We start from the raw sequence: 25,645 nt of genomic DNA on the forward strand, positions 1-25,645 counted from the left end.
TCTATAATGAGATCCAAAGGCAAACTATGCTACTTAGGAACTTAAATCAATTTCTCTAAACAGAAGATAGATGCCATATATATAAAATATACATATGTATGACACATATGTATATTATATATACACATATATACATCATGTATTATCTATACATTACATGTATACTCACCCATGTATTATATATACACAAATGTGTGTCTCTCTCTTGTGAAAAAATGCTGTTTTATTGCCACTCATAATGCCATAACATTGACTATACTATGAAGATATTTTCCAAAGCATAATTACATATATAAAAAGTATGATAATATTGTTATCTCCAATTATTGAAAATACATTTTCACTACAATGTCTTATTTAGTTAAAATATGCATATTTAAATACTAAAAAGGAGTAACAGATACAGAAATTAAGAATTTGTGAAGATTTTTAAAAATAGTAGAGATTAGTTGATGGGAAAGAAAATACTTTGAAATTTCTGGAAAGTTAAAGCAAAATACTCACAGTATTCTTCTGGCAAATGATTTCCTGAAAAATAAGAAAGACAAAAAAATCAGAGCAGAAATTAATACAAAAATCAATTACTTCAATGACCTTTACTAAACTATTCTATGTGGGAACATTTGTATTAGCAATTAGAAATTCCAGAAAGTATATATTAAGTTTCTGTATCTGAAAGTTTACAGTCTGATTCAGGAAGCAGGAAAATACAACAGTATTGTATAGAGTATAAGAAAAACAGCATAATCACGTTAAATCCCAAACAGAATAATCTAAAAATCATTTTTTCAGCTAGGCACAGTGGTGTTCACCTGTAATTCCAGTGACTTGAGGAAGGGGTGTGGCAAGTTTGAGGCCAGCCTGGGCAACTTAGGGAGATCCCACCTCAAAACAAAAAGGCAAAAAGGGCTGTGGATATAGCTCAGTGGTAGAGCACCCCTGGGTTCAATCCCTGTTACCCAAACAAAATTTTTTTTTTTTTAAAAAAGCTCTCAATAAAAGTGAGCTATCATTATTGCTATTCCTAGACATTAAAATAGCTAGAGACATGGGGGAGACAATCTAGAGATGCCCATGCTATACAGATTTCACTGAGGTTGGGGAATCATTATTCAGAAAAGAGAAAATAGGACAGTCTATTGGAAATGATGGTATGTATGTTGTCATAGAAACAGGAAACAGGTATTTGTGGAGCTCAAGGGTGAGTCCATCTGGCTAAGGAGAAGGTCCAGATATGACAGGGTAAGAGTAGAGATCCAGGATCCAGCTGACTTGCCATCATCTTTCATCCCACTATCAGGATGCTAAATTATAGCAGGCAAAGGAGAATCACGAGGGCTTTGGCTTAGAGCAGTACCTAAGACTTTTAAACATTCAAGAATAGTAGATGAGAAAGTAAAACTGATAGAGGAAGAAATTGCACTGGGTAGTGTTGAGAGCCATAAAGATGAACATAAAATAATAAAAGATATCTCATGCTAAAAAGCAAAAGTGATACAGACAGCAAGGGCTAGTTTCTCACAGAAAGGTGTTACTATAGACGAAGGCAGTCTGGGAGGATCAGCAGAGGCAGAGCTCAAGCTGAGCTGGGGAGCAACTCCAAGACAAAGCCAGCAGGTGGGAATGCAGGCTAGAAATATAGGGAAAGCAAAGGCCCACTCGGGGAACCATAATTGTTATCCCTAAGAGTGGAGGAAGATGGCTTACTTTAGGATGTACAGAAGAGAGAATTAAGGAGGTATTTGGAAAAGATCTTGAATATATCATTGAGCTAAAGCAGAAAGTTCATTTTGACACATACAGTTAACAAGATGATACAATTATTTGGGGACTTACTGGAAAAGACTTTGAGAGCTAAAATGAACTGTGTTCTACAAGCACTTAGTAATCAAAGTGCTTTTTAAGGTGAGTGGTATGTATGTATAAATATCAACACATATTGGGGCACTGTAATAGCAAAGGTTAGGAACAACATAAATGGCAATCACCTTGAAACTGGCTGAGTACTCTACGGTACCTCCATACAATGGTACGTCCATACAATGGCACACAGTTAAGTTAAATGAAGAATGAGAAAGTCCTTTTTCTAGTGACATAGAAAGAGTTCTAAGATACATTGGTAAGTGAAAAAAGCAAAGGGCAGAATAGTTTCTATCCTATGTGCCTATGTATATGGCAGTGCACAGAGGAATGGAAATCAAGGGACGGAAAAGTGACACTGAGGAGGTTCAAAGTGGCTTTTCCACAGGTGATTCATGGGGAATTAATGCCTGCCTCTTTCTTTTTCTTTCTCTCCCCACCCCTATAACGGTTCAAGAACAAATAAATAGAAAGATCTTGGATAATCATAGGGCCAGAAATACAACATGCAGATTTTCACAAACTCGGTCAATGGAGTCTCTCTCCAAAGCAGCAGACCACACCCTTGAAGTTACTGCTTTATAGATAATAAGAGCCTTCTCTCTTCCCTCTCAATACTGGGGAATGCTCTTCCATGCATCTTCTACTACAGAGCATTCTCTGTGCTGAGTTTAAGAAATCTGCTCTCTCTGAAGCTGGCTGTGACCATGTTCCTACACCTATCTTTCCAAGAGCAGTGAGACTGGGCCTTTAATTCTGCCATCATTAACCCTTACACAGACCTCTGATAGCACTTCCTAGGCCAGGCTACATATTTTTCTTTATATGGTTCTTCCACGCTACCTCATGAGCTCCTTGCATGCTAGGACCATGTGTTTGATTTACACTTATATCCGCACCAATTGCCTAGTAGCTACTCATAAAGGCATGAATGGATTAATGAATTATAAAGTATACATTCAAATTACACTATGAATTAGGGTAGACATGAAAGTTCTGGTCCTACTCCCAGCCCAGCCAGCCATGCATCATTTTGCCTCTAACATTAACATGCTGAGAAAGTTAAATTGGGTGACTATTCGTCACTTCCAACTCTGTGTTCATTTGCTTTTGGCTCAAGGTAAAAAGTCATGTTTTCCTTGAGCTACTGGAAGGAGAGTCACCCTCATGCTCCCCTGCTTGTCCCTCCTTTGGTGCATCAGGCACAGAAATGGAAGTGGCAGGGAGGGAAGCAGTGGCGAGGACTGAGTGAGCCAGAGGATCTATGGAAAACCACCGGAGCCACTGCTGGCCTACAGCCATCCTGCTGTCTGCCTGAGGAACTGCTTGTTGGAATAACAACCCTCTTCCTTTCTCTTTTGCTTTCCTTTCAGATCATACAAACACTGTATCACATTATACTATATTAAAATCGTTCCTATAGCACTCTACTGGATTCCTGCTGACTTAGGTTTTCTGGAACCTAAGTGGACACAAACCATTCTGGTTCATGATACCTTAAGTGCATTTTAACTCAGTCCAAATAAATGGCAAACAAGATCTCAGAAGGTATCTTAATAGGACTGAGGTGGAACAGGGAATGCTGAATGTGTACTAAAGCCGGAGACAGAGGGAATGAAATAAAGTTGTGATGTAACTGTCAGATTTCACAACAGACCAAGAAAACCTTTCATCTATACTGCCTGTAAGTAAAAAGATAAAAAATCAACCTGAACTCCAGTTCCTTGCCAATGAAAAGTTCTCAAGGTACGATGCCCACTATGACACTATACTTTTTTCTGCAGTCATAGGGGCCTTTTGGTCAGTACATGGCTGTACCAGAAGCATCCAAATTTTATTTTTCAATTTTCTGGAACCCTTTTATAACCAAAGAAACAAGGAAAAAGAGAAGAGATGACTTCCGATAGTTGTTTGGAACAATTCTTTTTCAGTACTAGAATTGAACCCAGAGGTGCTCTACCACTGAGCTACATCCCTACCCTTTTTTATTTTTATTTTTTTTTATTTATTTTTTTTGAGACAGGGTCTCACTAAGTTGCTTAGGGCCTCACTAAGTTGCTGAGGCTGGCCTCGAACTTGCTATCCTCCTGCTTTATCCTTCTGAGTAGCTGGGATTACAGTCATAAACCATTGTACACGGTTGGGACAATACAACTTTGAAGAGGTCATTTAAGAGGTAAATCAAGGGAGTGTCTCCAATATTGCAGTTTTTGTGCCAAAAATATGACAAACTGTAGCAGGGAAGAAGTGGAAGGAGCTAGTGTGAGGCTGCCAAGGTGGACTGGGGTAGGAGAAGCAGGCCTGGCAACCCAAGACCTCAGCTTCCTGGCAGGACAGAAAGGAGCTGGCTGGAATGCTTGCTCAGGGAAATAACACAGCCCAGCTAGTGACCTTCCGGGTCTTCTCTTCTGGTCTTTTTTTCTATCCCAGTAGAATTAGGCAAGCTTTCCATTAAGGTTGGAAAAAAGAGAGCTATTTTCTATACTCCCCAGCTTTACCCTCTCAACTAATTTCAACGCTTCAAAGCTAACCATGGGATCCTGTGAACATCCCTGGCCTCTCTGGGGTGAGGTATCCTGTTCCCCTTTCTTACCACTGCTGAAATGAAGCTGAGTACGCTAAGGAAGAACAATCCAACACGCTGAACACAAGCCACGGTACAGAGTCAGTCCTGAAAGATAGCTAAGTGTGTTGTGCTAACCTGGTATGTTTGCAGAAAAGCTCAATGAAAAACAAACAAAAAGTAATCTACCAAAAACATCCTTTCACAGGACATATGAAATCTGTACACAGACTTAGAGGGAATGATATTCATTCAAACAGATTTTCTTCTCCTTTTGACAAAATGGTAATAAGAGGCTAGAAATGGTGGGAGGGTGGGGTGGGAGTAGGAGGTTAAAGATAATTAGGAAGAAAAGAGTGAGCATGATTTTATTCAGAGTACAATATGGGAAGTCAAAGAATATGGGGCTCATCTCTACTCTGACACTTATCAGCTGTGTGTGTCCCTAACAAGTCACTGTATCTCCCCATATTTAATTCTCATCTGGAGAGAAAATACTTTTTATCTGTTCAATACAGTGAGTACCTCACATGTCTGTCTCATTGGGATGTATATAAAAACCAAATGAAATAAGTTTAAGCAATAATTTGAAGTACTTTTTTTTTTTTTTTGTACCAGGGATTAAACCCAGGAGTGCTTAACCACTGAGCCACATCCCCAGCCCTTTTTATATTTTATTTAGAGACAGGGTCTCATTAAGTTGCTTAGGGCCTTGCTAAGTTGCTGAGGCTGGCTTTGAACTTCCAATTCTTCTGCCTTAGCCTCCCAAGCTTCTGAGGTTACAGGCCCCCCTGCCAACTTAAGTACTTTAAAGCTACACATAATAAAAGGTATTAATTCTACCTAAACAAAGTACTTCTACTTAATTCCTGCACAACCAGATCTAGAGAACTGTACACTTGTGTTGCTCATGACCTGGGGTAAGAACACATCTTCTTCTTAAACATGAGCAACTGTCAATGAAAACAACCTGTGCTAAAAAAAAAATCAGGTAAAATTAAACAAAGCTGGAAAGTCATCCCCAAAGACATTCTTGACTCTCTTTTTCTCCTTCCCTATTAATTTTGTTTCATATCTAAATAAATCTCTCTTGGTGGGAGAACTCTACTATAAGTAGACATATTTCTTTGAACTGGGTGCTGATGGGTGACATTTTATACATACAGCATTTAACACAGCTTCTTAATACAAACTTCCCTTTACACTGTGTTGCTATTGTTATAATTAACATCTTTGTCACCAGCTGACAACACCTAATTGAACTGTTCTATTCAAGTACATGTTGTTTCTTCTTTCTTAAACTGTATTGTAAAAAAGTTACAGGTATGGGGCTGGGGATATAGCTCAGCTTGGTATATGACAGAGTGCTTGCCTCCCATGAATAAGGCCTGGGTTCAATCCCCAGCACCACACACACACACACACACACACACACACACACACACAGTTACAGGTAGGTATAATTTTATACATAGTAAATCTCATTTGACATAAGGTTTAATGATAATTTCAAGGATGTGTTCTAAAAGGACCCAAAGAGGATGATGGGTTGTAGTGCCACAAAGATCAACTACCACAGAATTATCTATAATGAACAAAAAGGAGAAGAGTTCAGCAAGACTTTGGCCCACTTCTGGTGTGTGCAGAGGGGCTCCTGCCTGTTCTTCAAGGTATTCAGAATCACAGGCTACAGCTGGGGTCAACCCAGTGATTCAATGACATCTTTCATTCCCTATACCGCACAGATTTTCCTCTCCTTTTGACAAAAGGGTAATAAGAAGCTAGAAATCATGGGAGGGTGGGTAGGAGAAGGAGATTAAAGAGAATTAGGAAGGAAAGAGCATGATTTTATTCAGTCTACAGATAATGCCTTAGGGAGAGAATACTGCTAACAGACATTGAACAAAACTAGGCTCTTGCGTCTCAAGCCCATCCTCAGGGATTCTCCAACAGGGAAGTCAACACCTGCTACATAAATCATTCATCTAGTTTGTCAATTCAAGATCCCAGGAGAAGAATCTCCATAAAGCCGCACTTTATGTATTTTTAACCTGCTCCTGCCCCAGATTACCTCTTTCTTTCCCCATTAGAGACGGACTGATTACAGTTCAGATGAAAGTTTGACCATTTCTGAAATTTGTAAAATAAAGGAACAAGCCTGTTTCCTCTCTCAACAACAACAAAAGCTTCCTATGGAATAACAAGAAATGCATGGGAATGAAGTGTTGAACCTGGGAGAGGACAGGGTGCCAATTGCTGATTCTAAATCAACACCTAGGAATAAACTAAGCAAGAGTCTCGGGATGTCCAGAGGTAGCCCAGTTAAAACAGGCAAAGCCAATGATTCTGTTCACAAATTGTTAAACTACTTTATAGGAGCATATTTTCAAATGACTTTTTTTTTTAAACATTAACCAACTGTGTACTTTGTACCACTGACTAACTGGGTACAATCTGAGGTGCTGAAAATAATCCTGCAAAATTCCATTGTTGAAATCAGAGTCATAAACCTTGAAAATTAATGTCATGCACTACTTACATTAAAACTTGAATTTAATTCAAATCTTAGTTATTTAGCTTAGCAAGGCAGGTAAAACTTTAGGAAAAGAAAGCAGTGGTGTAAGATCAAAAAGAGAGAAATACATTTTTATGGGTTTAAGGACACTGGAATCTGAGTGGATGTGCCAAGTATAGGGAAGAATTCAATTTAAATTTGAAGCATTTGTAACAAAAACTACCTTGATTTTCCTCACTGATTTACTTCAAACTAGTATCAATATCAAAATTTACATCATGGACATCATCATTTTTTTCCAAACAACAACCAATTGCTTCAAGTGGACATGAATGAGTACCAAAAGAACTGTCCCATTTCATATACACAAAGATGGGGTCCTCTGTATCTACAGATAACAGATCTTGGGTCCACATACCATGGAACTGCTTTGAAGGAGCAACTATGGCAGTTCTCAAGGCTCATCCATATTGTAGCACATGTCAGCTTCCTTGTCACAGCTGAGTAGTAGGTATACACCCATTTTGTTCATCTATTCATCTGTCACGGACACCTGAGTTGCTTCCACTTTCTGGCTATTGTAAATAATGTCACTAATGAACATGGGCACATAAATATCTCTTTCAGATCCTGCTTGGAATTCTCTTGGGAATGTAGATGTTAAATCTCCTTTTAATTTTTTGAGAAACTGCCATATTGTTTTAAAAAATGGCTGATTTTTCAAAGTTGGTAAATTAGTGATGGTGTTACAAATTCTGGTTTGTGTCTGTAAGATTTCTAGTGTCATTTCCTAGGGGGATGCTAGTCATATCCCAATCTAGAAAATAACACATGCATAAAGGCAGAGCCAGAGTACCTGGCACTATATATGTATGGAATATATCCAGTGAGATAATGAAGAAGTAAGCAGTTTTACAAGAGTTTATTGAGGAAAATCCCATCTGTAAAGTAACTTTTCAGGCAGTGGCTTAAGAGAAAAATACAACTAAATTTCTTGAGTAAGGAATAATCTAACATAATCATTATATTTCAACACAGAAAGCTGAGTCACCACTAGCTGATGTGCATATCAATCTCCAAAGAATCATTTCTTATGCATAAAATGGGAGAAAAGATGATTTAAGTGCAGAAAAAAAGATTCAAATACATCTTAGGCTTTCTTACCACTGCCAGAATATTAAGAAAAAGAAACTGAAATTCTTTGGGGATTCAAATGCCCAAAATGCATGTAAAGTTTTCTTGATGGATATAGAAAACTGGAGAATATAGCAACATTTTTTCAAGGCTAATTATGAAATATTTTCAGTATATAAAAGTATAAAAATTAGCAAACAACTATATGTCTACCACCTGGATTTAGAAATATTATATTATAGCCAGACACAGTGGTGCCTGCCTATAAAGGCAACATAACTTAGGAGGCTGAGGCAAGAGGAACACAAGTTCAAGACCAGCCTGGGTAACTTAGAGAAATTGTCTCCAAATAAAATAGAAAGGGCCAGGGATGTGGCTCAGTGATAGAGGCTGTATCTAGCATGTGCAATGCTTGGGTTTAAAACCAGTATTGAAAGAAAAAAAAAGAAAAAAGACATATTACATATAGGTAAAGACTCTTATCTTCCAACTCTATTCCACTTCTATCCCCCAAAGGGGTAAATACTCTGATTGGATAGCTTCCATACATACTTCTATCTCTTTATAACACAAATGTGTATAATACCATTGTCTTGACTGCCTGTAATCACATTCTGAAAACTGGTATGATACTGTACATGGGTGATTTGTTTTTCCCCTTAACATTATTATTTTTTAAAAAGTTTATTTTTATTTTTTTGCTTTTTTTAGTTGCTCTTTTTACATATACATGACACTAGAGTATATTTTGACATATTAAACATACATGGAATTTATTCTAATTAGGATCCCATTCTTGTGGTTGTACATGATGTGGAGTTTCACTGGTCATGCATTCATGTATGAACATAGGAAAGTTATGTCCAATTCTTTCCATGGTCTTTCTTATTCCTATCCCCTTCCCTTCTCAACATTCCTTTGTCTAATCCACTGAACTTCTTTCTCCACCTCCGCCACACACACTTGTTGTATGTTTGCATCCTCATATTGGACAGAATATTTGACCTTGTTTTTTTATGATTGGCTTTAAAAACTTATCATAATAGTCTCCAGATCCATCCCTTTACCAGCAAAAGTCATTCCTTTTTATAACTAATATTCCATTGTATATAAATACCACGTTTTCTTTATCCATTCATCTGTTGAAGGGCACCTAGGTTGGTTCCATAGCTTAGCTATTGTAAATTAAATTGAACTGCTATAAACATTGATGTGGGTGAGTCACTGTATGTTGATTTTAAATTCAAAATTATATTTTTTTGGAGATACAATGACTTTGATATATAAAGCTCTAGTTGATTTATCTTAAGTGCTCTACAATATTCCATTAAATATTATACCAAAAGTTTTTTGATTTGTTTTATTTTTGTGATACTAGAAATGGAACATAGGGACCCTCTACCACAAAGGTAGAACCCCAGCCCCTTTTATATTTTGAAACATGGTTTTGCTAAATTGCTAAGGCTTGCATCAAACTTGCAATCCTCCTGCCTTGGCCTGCTGAGTAGCTGGGATTACAGGTGTGTGCTGCTGTGCCAGACTTGTCCCAATTATTCATTCATTCTCCTAATGGATATTTTCCATCTCCTTTAGGGGAGGGATTATTAAAATGTTGCATAAACATTCTTTGTTTTATCTCCTTACACCCGAGACACTTTTTTTTTTTTACAGTACACAACTAGGTTTAAAATTGCTTAGACTTGATGACAGGTACCTTTGACAGTATTAGATATGGCCAAATTGCTCTTCAAAAGTTAGTAGTAAGAGGAGCATAGTGATGCATGTCTGTAATCCTAATGGTTGAGGAGGCTGAGGCAGGAGAATCACAAGTTCAAGGCCAGTGTGAGTAACTTAGTGAGACCCTATCTCAAAAAATGAAAAGGACTGGGGATGTGGCTCAGTGGTAGAGCACCTATGGGTTCAATCCTCAGTACCAAACAAACAAACAAAAAAACTAAAACAAAGTGGTGATTCACTCTTTCCCCAGTAGTGTGTCTGTTTCCCATTCAGCCTTGTCACTTGTTTATAAGAGCTTCTACCTGCTGACTATCTGGGGATGTGTAGTGTACTTCATTGCTTGGTCTTGCTTTGTTTTATAAACAGCAATGTTTAAAGTGAGTCAGGGTTAATCCAGAATCAAGAGAAGTAGCTAAAGAAAGGGTTGAAAGAAAAGATCACAAGAACTAGAGCTGTGAACTCTTATTATAAAGGAATTTCTGGTGATAGAAAAAGGGTTGTTGAGACTCAGAAAATGATACCCTAAAGTTTGGCCCTTTGACACACTGAGCACTTTGAACAAAAAAAGCAGTATCAGAACCAAAATCTCTGTGATTTTCTCCAACTCCTGTCTCTGATCCTCTTTCCCTCCCTACCTGCAGGAAGGCTTTCTCTGATGCTCTCTTATCCACCTAAACACCAGCTCCTCCAGAAGATGAACTAGTAGAAGAAAAACCAGAGCTGACGTCACCCTCAGGGCACAGGTACACTTTGTCCCAGGCTCTTTGAGTCCATCCGTTTCCCCTGAAAATCATTTACTTTAAATCTAAAATTGCCTACATCCTCCACTTCCCTCTCTCCTAGCAAAATGATGTTCACACTTCAACCTTCTTTGTGCTTGTTAGACTTGATGATAGGTTCCCTTGAACTTGTGATTCAACCTTTTTTGAGTTTTTATACTCTTTGTGACTCCTATGTACTTGCATATTAATGAATTTGTATGAATTTTCACCTGTTCGTGTGTCTGTTGTCACTTTTTTCAGCAGACCCAATTATGGAACCTTCAGAGGATGGAGGGGAAGTTCCCTCAGCCCCTTTGTGGTACATTAAAACAAATTCCTCACTGTTCACAGCAGCCACTCACTCCCCCAAGTGCTTTTTGACCTTAGATGTATCTCACCCATCTGCTCCACAGTTCATTGGCCAGTAGAGTCCAGACCCACTCTCCCATTTAGTAAGAGATGCCAAGTGGAAGTCTGATCATTTTTAAATGCATGGAATAAATCAGAAAAGAGTTGTTATCAGCTTTTCTTATTTTTGAGCAAATGTTAAATCTTGGCATAGTCTCTCTGAATAAACATTAATAGGTACACTAAGAAGTTCTCATGATTTAATTAAAGAAAACTGAAATATGTGTTATAATATTAAGGAAAAAACAATTTATTTCCCTCTCTCAAAGTGCAATCATGATTTTTTTTCTTGGGACAAAAATAAGTTATGGGCTGGGGTTGTTGGCTCATCGGCAGAACACTTGCCTCACACGTGTGAGCCACTGGGTTTGAGCCTCAGCACCTCAGCATAAATAAATGAAATAAAGGTATTATGTCCATCTACAATTAAAATAGATATATTTTTTAAAAATTAAAATACTTCATTCTTAATACAATTGAAGGACTTATAGCTTAAGCAACAGCTAGAAATTTTATTGCACATATATATGATTAGATTCTTAATATCTTTTCAAATGACAATTCAGGCAAGGATTTTAATCATTTTTATAGTTCCTATAAATTATTCTCCAAGTAGCTTATACTTTTAAACACAAAAGATTTTTTTCTATGATTTCTTCCTGAGAATTTGCTGCTGAAGAGAATCTGCTGTCTTCAACAAAAAGCTGATGAAAATAAAATTGGCACAGCTGTACTTTCTTTGAAGTCCAAAGAATCAACCTAAGTGAAGCAAGATACACGACAAGAATAGCATTCTAATTCTGCCTCTGCCTCTGTAAAAAGAGATGCTTCATTTTGTCATGTCTGCCTCACTTTGCAGATATTATTTCAAATGTCTTTTGCTCTTATTTCACTAGTTTTCCTTTCTGTTTGTAAATGCTGGGGATAGCAGAGTTATACCTAGAGCCAAATGCAACAGAAATAAATAAAAACAAACACATACAGACATATCCCAACTTTCTGCAGTAGGACAAGACTTTCTGAGACCCAAAGAAAATTGCTAGACTTGCAGAAAATATTTTTTTTCTACCCCGGACATCAGAGGCTATCTGGCTAGAAACGATCTAAATAAGAAAATGGCAAACGCTTAAGTTAATGGAAGGGTTAAGAGAAAAGACACACTCTGCATGGGACAACTGAGGAGGCATAGTTGATGCATTTTTCTAAATGAACAACACTTGGCAGGCATGACTGATATAGTTTTAACTAGAAATACAGTCCTCCCTTGTTATCCACAGGGACTGGTCCCAGGACACCCAGGATACCAAAATCTGTAGATGATCAAGTCACTTATATAAATGGAATAGAATCTGCATATAACCTACAACCACCTTCTTGTACACTTTCAATCAACTCTAGCTTACTTATCAAAACTAATACAATGTAAGTGCTAAGCAAATAATTGTTACCCTACATTGTTTATGGAATATAAGACAAAGGGGAAAGTCTGTACACTTTCAGTACAGATGTAATTTAAACAAATATATTTTCTATCCATGATTGTTTTAAAAGTGCAGAACCCATGGATACAGAGGGAAAACTGCAAGGGATAATAAAACTTGGTGGTTAAGGAGAACAAGCTAGGGAGCCAGGCTGACCTGGTCCCAGATCTTCCTTACTAATAACCAGGTAAAAAGATAAATTTAGACTGAGTAGGACCAAATCTCTCAATTCCAGTATGCCAGAAACAGATATGCCTCTCAATCCCCCGCATAATGTCGAGCATGCAACAAATGTATTTGCTCAGTGAAACTCTTCAGAATTTTCAGAGAAAGCCACCCATGCTCTAGATACTCTGATAAAAGCAAAATGCTACTTTAAAATATATTTCTAGGGCTGGGGTTGTAGCTCAGTAGTAGATGGCTTGTTTAGCACATGTGAGGCACTGGGTTCAATCCTCAGCTCCACATAAAAATAAATAAATAAAGATATTATGTACACACACACGCGCACACACACACACACACACACATATTTCTACAAGGATTTGGCATTGGAGATCTTCATATAACAACTGCTAAGCCACTGACTTGGAAAGTATGTTCTCAACTCCAGGGCTTCACATCCCAAGGTTGACTCTTATTTGGGAACCAAAGGACCGAGATGAGAAAAGACCACATGAAGCTAGCTGGAAATTTCACAAAGGAAATGGATGACATCAGGCTCAGCATGAGTTTCACTGAACTGTGAGACACTTTTCAAAGAATCACCCAGTGTAAAATCCTGTGGCCTCTAAAAGCATGTTCAGCAACTTTGCTGGAGGGAGGAAATGACTTTATATCAGGTATGTTCCTATTAATGCAGAAAATGACATTGGGATAGGTTGAATTTTGTAGACAAGACACAGTAAGTTTTTACTTCCCAATCCTTTCGGGTGGTAGAAATGGTTTCTCTCGGGCAAGCGTCTATTAATGGAGAGAATGCCAACGGGGAAGGTTGAGTTTTGTACACAAAATAGAGAGTTTTACTTCCCTCCTCCCATCTTAATTGAAATGACACCCAGCAAACAAGGGTGGCAATATTGTGAGCATTTCTACTCAGAGCACTTTCAGGTAGGAAGAGTGTTTTAGTTAGAGCCAGATGGGCACAATGAAGTCACCAAAGGTCAGGCATAAAGCCTGATATATCTTATATGACCTTCTTTTCTTTCTCCAAGGTGTGTACCAGTGATTTCCCATCAACAGTCTCCTGGATGTAACCCCACCTGGTACTCGGAACTGAACATGATGTTTATCTTTCTTGGATATCATCAAATATCTACATTGATGTCTAGATAAACTTCACAATGAATTCTAGATAAATTTGACAATTAGCCTGTGGTAGCTATTTATCATACTGGCAAAAACATCTTTTCACAAACATAAGTTACTGAAAAATGTTTTGGATAAGAGGGAATTCTCCCTGAATACTGGGGCTGAAAGGAAATATACCCAGTAACTAAGAGGAGTACCTTCAGGGACTGCAGAGAGTCCGAGTTAGTATCACAGTAGAGGATGATGTTGTTGGCCATGCTGAAGCTTTCTCGAACCCCAAGGTGGTAAAACAAGGACGGCTGCCGGAAGGCATCACTCATCTCCACCACAGCAATATCTGCAGACAGAAAACAAAGTCCTCAAAAGATGTCACCTGAATCATGCCCAATAAGCACATTTGGGTTTCAATAACTCAGTACTCAGAAAAGGAAATGAGGAAATGCTAGGGATTTTCCCTCTTCACTTACCACTGAATTTTGAATTTGTGGTTCTACCAGAAATGGCTTTATAAAGTTCCACAAACTGGCATTTTTTTAAACAAGAAAGAAATCATGTAATTATTGCAAAGAGCCTGCAATGATGGGAAGCAAAAGTTAACGTTCTCTGTTAAATTTCAACATTGAAACAAGGTAACTATGGTTACAAATTAAAAAAAAAAACTATAAAAAGCAGATTCATAGAATATATAGCAGTAACAAATGCAAAATGAGTTTTTTTTTTTAAAAAATGGTGACTTTATTGGTTAATCCAGAACTAGGGTTTAGAATTAACTAGCTTATATCCAATAAATATTTGGTAAGTAAAATGAAGAAATAAAAAAGTGAAGGTATAGAAAATTATAACTAAGAAGCGAAATAAAACCACAGATACTAATTTTTCCAAAAGTCAAACATGACCAATATTAACCTAATAGAAACCTTATCCCACATTTTGACAACAACATCATAAAAATGAAATCCAGATTACTCTCAAACTCATTTACGGATATAAACAAAAATATGAAAGAAAAACTAACAAATGTACCAAGTGTTATACTGTAAGAAGCTGAGATTTTGAGTTTAAAATTTATTTGGGGAATGCAAGGATGGCTCAGTTTTTAAGAGTCATGAACATCTCCACAGATTCTTATTGATTAAAGTGCAAAATCCATTTTTCTCCGTGAAAAAAAAGTCACAAAATGGGCTGCAGCAGGAAAAGAGCATATATGCCTAACATGCAAGAAGAACAAGATACGTTTCACAAGTGCCAACTTTGTACTTTGTACTTCTATGTACTTATATGCCTATTAAAATCAGGAAATCTCAGTCAATACAGGAAGATTTTTAGGAAGCAAAGGTATAAGTCTAGAAAATAAAATATAAAATCATCATTACTTGCAAATGTTATGTTGTCAACCAAAACCAGGCCAAAACAAAACAAACAATACAATGAAGCTGAATAACTATTAGAAATAATAATACTATTTAGTAAAGTGTTAAGATAAAAAATTATTTTGAAAACTAATAACTTCTTTTGCAACCACAATAAGAATTTGGAAAATATAATCATAAAACAGAACCCATTCATAATTACAATTAAAGTGTTAACATAGCAAGTTTGTTAAAGATATGTGCAATATTTGATAGATGAAAGGTTAGTATCTTTATAAATCATCTCTTACTGGTCAATTTAAAGTAAACAAGCAATAATAAAAAACATTGCAACAAACTATACACATAAGCAGACAAATTCACTAAAGTTTAAAATGGTCAATAAGCACATGAAAAAATGTTCTCCATCTTTCTTCTAATAAATGCACATTAAACTAACCACAAAGTGACAATTTCTTTCCCAAAAGGAACCAATGAAAATAGCCTAAAATAACCAATGAAAATTCAGAGGAAATGGTACTCAAGTGTTGTATAAACTTTTTGGAGACTTACATCCTTAAAACTATGTATACTCTCCAACCCAATAATTCCATTTCTTAGAATTTATCCTGAGATATGGGCAGATTTACCTGTTTGTCCACTAAAATATCATCTTTATAATAAAATAAAGGAAAAAGTCAATATATCCATCAACAGGAAATGACTGTGTATATTTGTGTATTTACTTTTGTGTATATATAGTAATTACATACACACATGTAAGTACACACACACACACACACAATGATAATTCCCAATAATGGTATACCATTTAACCACCAAAAATTCTAAGATAGAAGAATACTTAGAAACAGAGGAGAAATTGAAGCTATTAAGTAAACAAAGTTAAAATATAGTATGTATGTTATAATTTATAGCATACATTACAATGTAATGTATACATATAATTTGTGCATTTTATGTAAATATTCATATAAATTTAAAAATCTGAAAACATGTATAATAAAAAATAATCCATGATAATTCATAATTCACAAATTATTTTTTCTTCATGTTTCATATTATTTCTTACAATTTCTCATATGAACATTGATTCCTTTTATAAATTAAAACCCACCAAAATATAAAAGGAATTTTCAAGACCTGTGTGACTGAATGTAACATACAAAAGAACATACTTTTTGAAATTAGTTATGAAGTTTGTTATAAAAATATAAAGAAAATCATATTAAATTATATGAACTTGGTTATAAAATTTTTAAGAGATTTTTTTTATTTTTATTGGTACGTTATAATTATATTTAAGAGTGGGTTCATTATGTCATATTTGTAGCTATATGTAACATAATTTGATCAATCTCTTTCCCTAGTAACTTCCCTTTTCCTTCCTTCCTCCCTCCCCTGATCCACTTACTCTACTGATCTCCATTCTATAATCATTACTTTAAATAGTTCCATATATTATGGAACTATTTAAAGTAATGATCAAAGAATATATTATAATTTAAACTAATGATAATAGAATATATTCAATGTGGTATATCCATACACAACATAATCTGGTAGATTTCTTTGCCCAGTATTTCCCCACTTCCTCCCCTCTTCCCTCCCTTTCCTCTATTGCTATTGGTCTTCTTTCTAAAAAATAGTGCACTCTTTAAGAAGCTGTTAAATACAGAATCTGACTTATCTAATGACTATGAAGTTAGAATTCACATTCACTCAAGGAGGAATAAATCTGATGCAATGGAGGTAAAAGACATAGAGGATTTACTCATGTTATGAAAAGGGAAGAAGGTCAAAGGAACTTCAAAACTTGTTGTTTTCCCCCAAAGCTAAAAATGACTTGACGACTCTTTAATATAAATAAAGACTTTTCTTTTGGGGTCCTTAACATTTCTACATTAAAAAAAAAAATCAACCTATAAAACAAATGAGTCATTGCATCCCACCCACACTGCCATCTGCCTCCTGCCCCCACGCTGCTTCCGCCTCCCCCAGGTGCTGGCACTCAACAGTCAATCACCCAGCTTTAAAACCCAGAGACAACGTAGAGTGCAGCAAAAAGAAACCATAAACAGTAGCTGAAGAAAAATAAGAGAGATGCAAAGAAACACATCAGCTAAATTAAGGTAATAAGGAGAAGGGGGTATTTTTCTAAAGAATTGACTCGGGATTTGATGCTAAAATAAAAATTTAAAACCCTGCCAGAAGGATTTCATATTAAAGAGAAGAACTAGACATTTAAAATAAATGGTACCAGCAAAATAAGGTATAATCATTAGTTCTGAACTTCGAAGCAGAGATGCTACATAGAACATTAAAAAGTACTTATTGACCCAATTTTAAAATATGATAATATAGTAAGGTACCTCAGAAAAAGGTTGATTTTTTTTGTATTTCAAAGAAGATGAGTGATTTGTTCAAAGACATTTTTATTCTTTTCTAAATTTATTTAATTGTCTTAGAGAAAAATGCATTCTTTCTCTGGTATATAGCTTAATGGGTTTTGAAAAATGCATTCCCACTACCACAGGCATGACAGAGAACAGCTCCTTCATTCCAAAAATTTCTCTCATGCTTTCCTTTTGCAATTAATGCTCCAATCCAGCCTCAACCCTTGGCAAGTACTGTTCTGTTTACTGTCTTTATAGTTTTGCTTTCTCCAGAACACCACAGAAATGGAATCATACATAGGCTTTGGATTTGGTTTCTTTCACCTAACAAAATACATTTGAGATTCATCTGTAGATGAATTCGTCCATCCATGGGTTGAAGGACACATTTGGGTTAACTCCAGGCTGGCAAATTTTTTACAGTTACTACTCATATACAAACTTATGCTTTTCATTTGTCTTCAGTAAATATCTATGAGTAGGATTACTGAGTCATATGGTAAATGTATGTTTAACTTAATAAGAAAATGCCAAACTCTTTCTTAAAGTAACTATACCATTTTGCATTCCCACCAGCAATGTACAATAGGTTTCTGTTGCCCACCATCCTTGTTGGCCCTTGATATTGTCAGTTTTTGTTTTAAGCCAGCCTAATAGGTGTGTAGTGGTATCTCATCGTGGATTTATTTTTACTAATGAAGTTGAACAATTTTGGGGGAGGGAGTACCGGGGATTGAACTCAGGGACACTCGACCACGGAGTCACAACCCCAGCCCTATTCTGTATTTTATTTAGAGACAGAGTCTCACTCAGTTAATTAGCATCTCACTTTTACTGAGGCTGGCTTTAAACTGGCAATCCTCCTGCCTCAGCCTCCCAAGCCACAGGGATTACTGGTGTGCACCACTGCACCCAGCTCAAAGTTGAATAATTCTTCTTATGTGCATATTTTCTCTTTATCAGTGCTCAATGATTTTGACCTTTAATTGTTAAAGTTTTTTCTTATTATTAAGGTTCACATGATCTTTGTATTTTCTGATTGTTATTCCTCTGTAAGATTATGTGATTTGCAAATACTTTCTCTTCATTTGTGACTTGTTTTATTCTTTTCTTAACTGTCTCTAAAAGTACAAAAACTTTAAGTTCATTTCTCAATTTGCTCCTTTATAGATTGTACTTTAGGAGTAGCACCAAAAAAATTATATATATATATATATATATATAATAAAAATTATATATATATTATATAATTATATATGTATATATATATTGCTTGACACAAGATCACAAGAGTTCTCTCCTTTGTTTTATTCTAAAAGTTTTAAAACATTACATTTTATATTTAAGTCTATGATCCATTGAGTTGGTTTTGGTATATGGTATGATTATCCACAGGATTGCCACAAAAGCTCAATTGGATGTTGATTAAGTGCATTTGCTCATGAAATGCATGGCAAAAGTGTGCTTTGGCCCCCTGCTCTGTTTCTACCTCCTATTTGTATCCTGAGCTTGTGAACTAAATTCAGTCTCCTATAGGTGTAGGATGAGGCCTGGTGAAAAACTAAGAGTGAACTCCAAGGCCCCAATATCTCCTTCAAAGGCAAGGCCCCAACCTAAGTATGGGTCAGGGGTTCATATTTGTTGTAAAGACTCCTTTCTTCATTGAAATACTTCCGCATCTTTGTCAAATGTTAATTGTCTAAGTGTGTGTGGGGGGGGTGCATCTACTGTTGGATTCTCAGTTCTATTCCATTGATTGATGTGTCTGCCTTTTGCAAACATAACACTGTCACATTCCTCACGATTAAATCACTCAGGGTCACTCCAGGGGAACTGGGCTGCACGAAATAACCACACAAGAGACAGAGATACCTTTTTCTCTGGGGGTCCTCTGATGGCGTCTCTGACCTTAAGGGTCCATAGAAAGACAGAGTGATTGTATGCTGACCCCTTTTATTGAGGTAAAGGCATTCAAATGAGGCAAGGGGTCAGGTTTCAAGGGGTTGAGTCTAGCTTCATAATGTCCATGATGTCCGCAGTCATCAGGTTGACTGAAGGACACACCCAAAGGCAGAGTAAGAGAAGGCAACACACAAAGGGCATTTCCATGGAACATTCTATCCCAAACAGGGTAAAGGGGTAATATCACAAAGGAACAGGTGAGCATAGCTCGATCCATGGGGCTTCAGGAAGTCATGCCTACATCTGAAGTCACATTCTTCTATTTCAAGGATCGGGGCAGCATCTAGGGCTACTATGAAAGTGACCAGATCACTACGAAAGTGACCAACAGAGCCTCTACCAATCACAGGAAGGAAAATGCTAGTCATTCAGTGCAACAGCCTCCCACACAACACTGTTTTGATAGCTGGAGCGTTATGAAAGGTACCGACATCAAGTAGGTCAATCTGCCAACTCTATCCTGTTTTCAAAATATGTTCGACTATTTCAGTTGTTGTGTTAGCTTTCTATCACTCTAACAAAACACCTGAGATAAAGCTTTGCTTTATGTTTTTCTCATGGTTTCAGTCCGTGGTTACTCGGCTCCGCTGCCTTTAGGCCTTTGCAAGGCAGTGTATCATGGAGGACTGTATGTGACATTGCTATTGCCCAGATGGCACCAGGAAGCAGAGCAAGAGGGAGGAGACGCCAGGGTCCCAGTATCTCCTTCAAAGGCATGGCCCCCACCTAACTTCCTCACTTCCTCACCCTGGGCCCCACCTCCTAAAGGATGCACCATCTTCCAATAGTACCACAGGCTGGCAACCAAGCCTTCAATGCATGGGACTCTGCAAGGGAAGGGGGATCCAAGATAAGAATGATAGCACGTGTTCCATTTGCTTTCCTGTTTTAGAATCAGTCGGTAGTTGTTAACTATCACTTGAAAACTACAGTGGAAAAAAAATCCTACTGGGATTTTGATTGGGTTGTGTTAAATTTATAGATCACTTTGGGACAAACTAACAGCAATACTGAGTCTTTCACTCCATAAATATGGCATAGGGCATATTAATTTATTTGGGTCTGATTTATTCAGTACCAGATCCTACACATAGTTTGCTAAATTTATGTTTAAGTGTTTCATTTTGGGGGAGGGGGCTATTGTAGATGGCACTCTCTGTAAAACGGTTATTATTTTAAAATTATGTTAAATTCTTATGTTAAAATTATTATGAACAATAATCCCAATTGTTCAATGCTATTATATAAAAATACAATTGATTTTTTAAATATTGACTTTTTCTGGTATATTCTTGGGGATTTTCTACATGGACAGTCATCATCTACAACAAAAAGAGGTTTTATTCCCCCTCTTTCCAATGTCTGCATTTTATGGTTTCTGTTTGCTTTTGCTTTGTTATACTAGCTAAGTAAGACTTCCAGTAACAGCACTATTTTTCAGTTTTTACATTTAGTTGTAGATGAACACAGTGCCTTTTTGATTTATTTATTTTTATATGGTGCTGAGGATCGAACCCAGTGCCTCACACGTTTAGGCAAGCACTATACCACTGAGCTACAACCCCAGCCCGCAGTAACAGTACTTTTTAAACAGTAGTATTTCATTACCAACTAAAGAAAATATTAGCTTAAACAGACACTGAAACAGAGAAAGTATCTGCCAAAGATCAGCTAGAAAGTGGAGACACCAGGATTCAAACCTGGCTCTGGAGTTCACTCTTAGTTTTTCACCAGGCCTCATCCTACACCTATAGGAGACTGAAGTTCACAAGCTCAGAATACAAACAAGAGGTAGAAACAGAGCTGGGGGCCAAAGCACACTTCTGTCATGCATTTCACGAGCAAATGCACTTAATCAACGTCCAATTGAGCTTTTGTGGCAATCCTGTGAATAAAACTGCTACCCTTAATAATCTAAGACTAAGCCAGTCATGTAAAGTAAAGAGAAAGACATTAAACTCACCAACATTTTTACTTAAGGTGCACTTTGCTTGCTTGTCCCAACTGGATTAACATTAAATGGAGCATAAAATTAGGTCTACCAGAGTTTTATTAAAGAATAACAAAGTTTCAGGCAATAACATAAAACAGTTGAGCCCAATTGCATTTTGGTCATTGAACAGCAGGGTTCCTGGTCTGAGGTTTTTCTAATTGAATTTTTCCTTCATAATACGGTATCCATGAGTTTAAAATCTCACCAGTTGCTGCTGCTTGTGAACAGCAGAGTGAAGGAAGACATTCATCTTTTGTTACTTCTTATTAATTCAATGCCAATTTAATTTAACAAATATCCTGAATACCTGTGGTACACAAGGCTTTGTTATCCATTGTGAAAGTTAAAAGGAAAACTTTGGAAGATGAGGTTTTTGCCTTCTCTTGCAGGTCAGGGTCAGGCACTGGCAGGTAGGGATACAGGGCACTGTGGAAGAACAAGCAGAGGATGCTCAGAGGCCAGCAAGGTCAGGGCTGTTGGATGGATAAAGAACACCTATGTGGGTGGGGCAATAGCTGGCTGTGAAGTTAGAGAGTGGAACACCACAAAGAGCCAACGAAAAACAGCAGCCCTCATCCATGAAAGACACTGCAGAACTGTAGAAGAAGCCAAGGAAAAGATGGCGCCTGGGCTTGGTTAGAGAGAAAAACAGAAAACCACAGCAGGAAACTAATGCAATACTTTCCAATGATTGTCCCCTAAAGAGCAGATAATTCCCAAATTCTCATTCCTTCTTTGATTCTTGAAGGAAATAAAACCTGCGTTCCACTGGTTTTTGTACTTTGTGAATGACTAAATGCAATTTACAACTAAACTACAATAGGAAAATTATTGAAATGTTACTCATGACCAAAGAGTAGTATCCCAGAAGAGTTTCCTGAAGACACAGTCCATTTTCTAAAGTCTGGCAGGTACTAACGTCTGCAGTTGGGAAACTGCAGAACTCCTGTTGCACAACTAGGGTTGTTGAAATTTTCAGGAAGAATAATCTATTATCATTGTCTTAAATTGGTCATAGTTTGGCAATTCATGCTAGAAATTACTACTCAAGCTTCCTTTAGTTTAGCTTCTTGGGTGATCTTTGGTGAACCCCACCATGTATAACAATGCATATTTCTGTCAACAGTATATTTCATCTGACAATTTCCTCATCACAAAACTCTAATAAACGTATGCACAGTGATTCAAGCATGAATCATTCTTATATTGCTAAATTAAAGGTATATATAATCTCCCCAACCCAGTCCTGATTTGCTTAGTTGATAATATTCTTAGACAGAAGTGGTTTGTCACTGTTGTTGTTGTTTTTTCACCTGAAAAGAGAGCCCTGGCAGGGAGGTGATCAGAGGGACCTTTTGCACTTCCTGAGGTTGGTCTTAAAAAGGATTGAGTGCCACTGCACCTACAAAAGGAGAAGGAAGAAAGGAAAGGCGAGAAGTTGGGAGGACAGAAAAGACAAAAGAGAGAGAAGAAAAGGGAGAAGGAAAGGAACAGAGACAGAAGGAGGGAGCGAAACTGAGAAGGGTGTTAGAAATGAAGTCCCCAGACCCGGGCACTAGCTGTAGAAGCTCAGTTCATGAAACTCCAGCTTCAGAGAAAAAGAAGGCACACATTTGTGGGTGGTGCCCAGCCCAGATTATCAAGGCCTTGAACCACAGCTCAGGAGGAGGTGCAGTTTCAGAAAAGCACAGCACAAAGGGGTAAACCCGGAAAGGAAACCATCCCCTCTCCAGAAGAGTGCAGAACATGCAAATGACAGATAACCTGTTTTTGGACTTCCAGCATTTGAATCCTAATTAAGTTTCTGGTTAGATGACCTTGAACAATACCTTAAAGTCTCTGAGCTTTGATTTCTTCAACTATAAATTGGTAATAATAATAAATTGATGAATAAAACTGTTGTTTAGGATTACGTGTATGCTAGGCACAGCAAACTCTCAAGGAATGTAATCATACCGAATGATTATAAGAAACACTCCTAGGAGGCCTTTTGAGCAATTTATCATCAAAATGTTAATGAATACAATGTTAATATATAACTCAATACCTCCTGATGAAGACTTGTGTAATTTCTCATAGAAATGATGCTGAAGTCAAACGTACGGAAGCATAAATAGAAAGCCAATATAAAGAATCCGACATGACTCCTAGAATCAATGGATGGATCCAGTCATGTCGAGGTGTTTAAAAAGAATGTGACAGGATCACAGCTCTGCTTTGAGAAGACAAACCTAGAATCTGTGGGTAGCTGATACATTAAGCAGACTGCAGACTGTGAGATCATTTAGAAGTCATCCAGGAGAAAGTGTGCCCCTAAAATAACATAAAGAAAACATGGGGGGAAATCATAGACTTCAGGAATTGGATGAATGCAGGCCAAGAAAGAATGAAAGATGATCCCACTCTAAACCTGGACGATAAAGATGATGATTTCCATGGACACAGAAAGAGACACAAAAGAAGGAACAATTGGGGGTGGGGTGGGAACCTGAGTTTGAACTGGGACACACTAAAATACTGAGCATATGTGTATATGTGTGTGTGTGTGTGTGTGTGTGAATACACAATTGATAGCTGTCATTTTGAATCTCAGCAAAAAGATCAGAGTCAGACAAAAAGATTAAAGAGTCACAGTGATGGGCGATAATTGAAGCAGTGGGTGTAAATGAGACTATTAAATTAGAGCACAGAAAAAAATGAAAACGCTTCTAGGACTCAGGAATTCCTCTCCTCCTCATACGCCCAATAGAAACACACAGTATGTTCACCAAAAGTCTTGTCACGAATGTTCATAGTAGCACTACTTGTATCCATCGACAGTAGGGGAAAAAAAAAAAAAGGTGGTGGTGGGGGGTGTTCTATAAAGACAATGAACACTATACAGCACCTACATGTGACAACATGGATAATCTCACAAACATGTTGCTGACAAAAAGACTCCAGACACCAAGAGTAAGTACAGTATGTTTCGACATTGTTTAAAGTTACAAGAGGAGATACTGTGGGCAGGGGAGACAAGCTCAAAGGGGGCTCACAGGGGCTTTGGGAGGGGTAGTAAGGTTTTGTTTCTTGATCTCGGTTCTGGTTACTTCGGCATATTCACTTTGTAAAAATTAACTCATCTCTGGTCAATAGTTTTGGCCAGAATGTTAAGAATTTCCTGTGGCCATTGTAACAAATTACCCAAAACTTGATGTTTTAATTAAAACAACAGAAATTTATTCTCCCTCCTGAAGGCCAGAAGTGAAATAAACATGTCAGCAGGCCAAGTCATCTTCCTCCAGAGGCTCCAAGGAGAATCAGTTCCTCGCCTCCCAGAGCCAAAGGGCTTCAGCATTCCCATGGCTTGTGGTGTGTGTGCCCATGGTATCAATTTGCCCTCTGCCTCCCTTATAAGGACACTTATGATGGCATCTAGAGCTCACCCAGATAATCCAGGACTATCTCATCTCAAGATTCTTAATTGTCACATCTGCAAGGACCCTTTTTCCAAAGAAGGCAGCATTCACAGGTTCCAGCATTTCGATGAAGGTAATAGGGTAGGTAAGAGACAATCTCTAGACTGCCACAAAGATTATAAAGAAGCTAGGTGATGACAAAAACTAGCACAGCAAAAACAAGGTACTGAACAAGATGGGGAAATGCAGGTAATGAGTACAAGCCATTCTCCAAAGAGTAGCAAAGAAAGGAAGAAGATTAACATTTCCTAAGGTCTCTGGGAAGGATTTTTACATTCAAGGAAACCAAGAGATCAGACAATACTCTAATGGGACAGAAAAACCTGAATGTTTGGAATACTGTACCTGAACATTAGAAGGACTTTTAAAGTGTGTGGGAGGGGCTAATTAATGTAGATAATTTCTATATTCTCAGATGATATAGACTGGGATGGATCTATGATAGAGGGAAGAAGTCTATCTTGGAAATCAAGGAGGGATGTTTTAAGGGCGACAAGGGAAGTACTACAAGGCAAAGACCAAGAAATAATTCAATAGAAGGAAAAAGGCAGAGATCTTTCACTGAAGCTGGTAACCACCAGACAGAGAGCAGGTGTGCTGGTGGCCGAGAGAGAAAAACTCATCAAGGGCTGTCAGGACAAGCCTGACAAGCCTGTATACTATGAGCATCACTGGTAGTGCTGCTGAAGGTGGATC

The 25,645-nt window shown here is 37.4% G+C and overlaps 1 protein-coding gene across 4 annotated transcripts in view; it reads right to left on the reverse strand.

Moving 5' to 3' along the window:
* The window catches only part of Map3k5 (mitogen-activated protein kinase kinase kinase 5), a 203,646-nt gene that overhangs the window by 129,320 nt on the left and 48,681 nt on the right, over positions 1-25,645 (reverse strand). For all 4 annotated transcript variants that reach the window (XM_046450186.2, XM_046450181.2, XM_046450175.2 and 1 more), the window contains exons 2-3: positions 13,968-14,107; positions 505-528 (exon numbers count right to left, since the gene is read on the reverse strand). In XM_046450186.2, coding sequence (XP_046306142.1) covers positions 505-528; positions 13,968-14,107 — 164 coding nt within the window. The remainder of the gene's footprint in view (positions 1-504; positions 529-13,967; positions 14,108-25,645) is intronic.

Source organism: Marmota monax, unplaced genomic scaffold (genome assembly GCF_021218885.2).
Source record: "Marmota monax isolate L192 unplaced genomic scaffold, Marmota_monax_Labrador192_F-V1.1 WCK01_AAM20220418_F8-fsc00030, whole genome shotgun sequence".
Lineage (NCBI taxonomy): Eukaryota > Metazoa > Chordata > Mammalia > Rodentia > Sciuridae > Marmota > Marmota monax.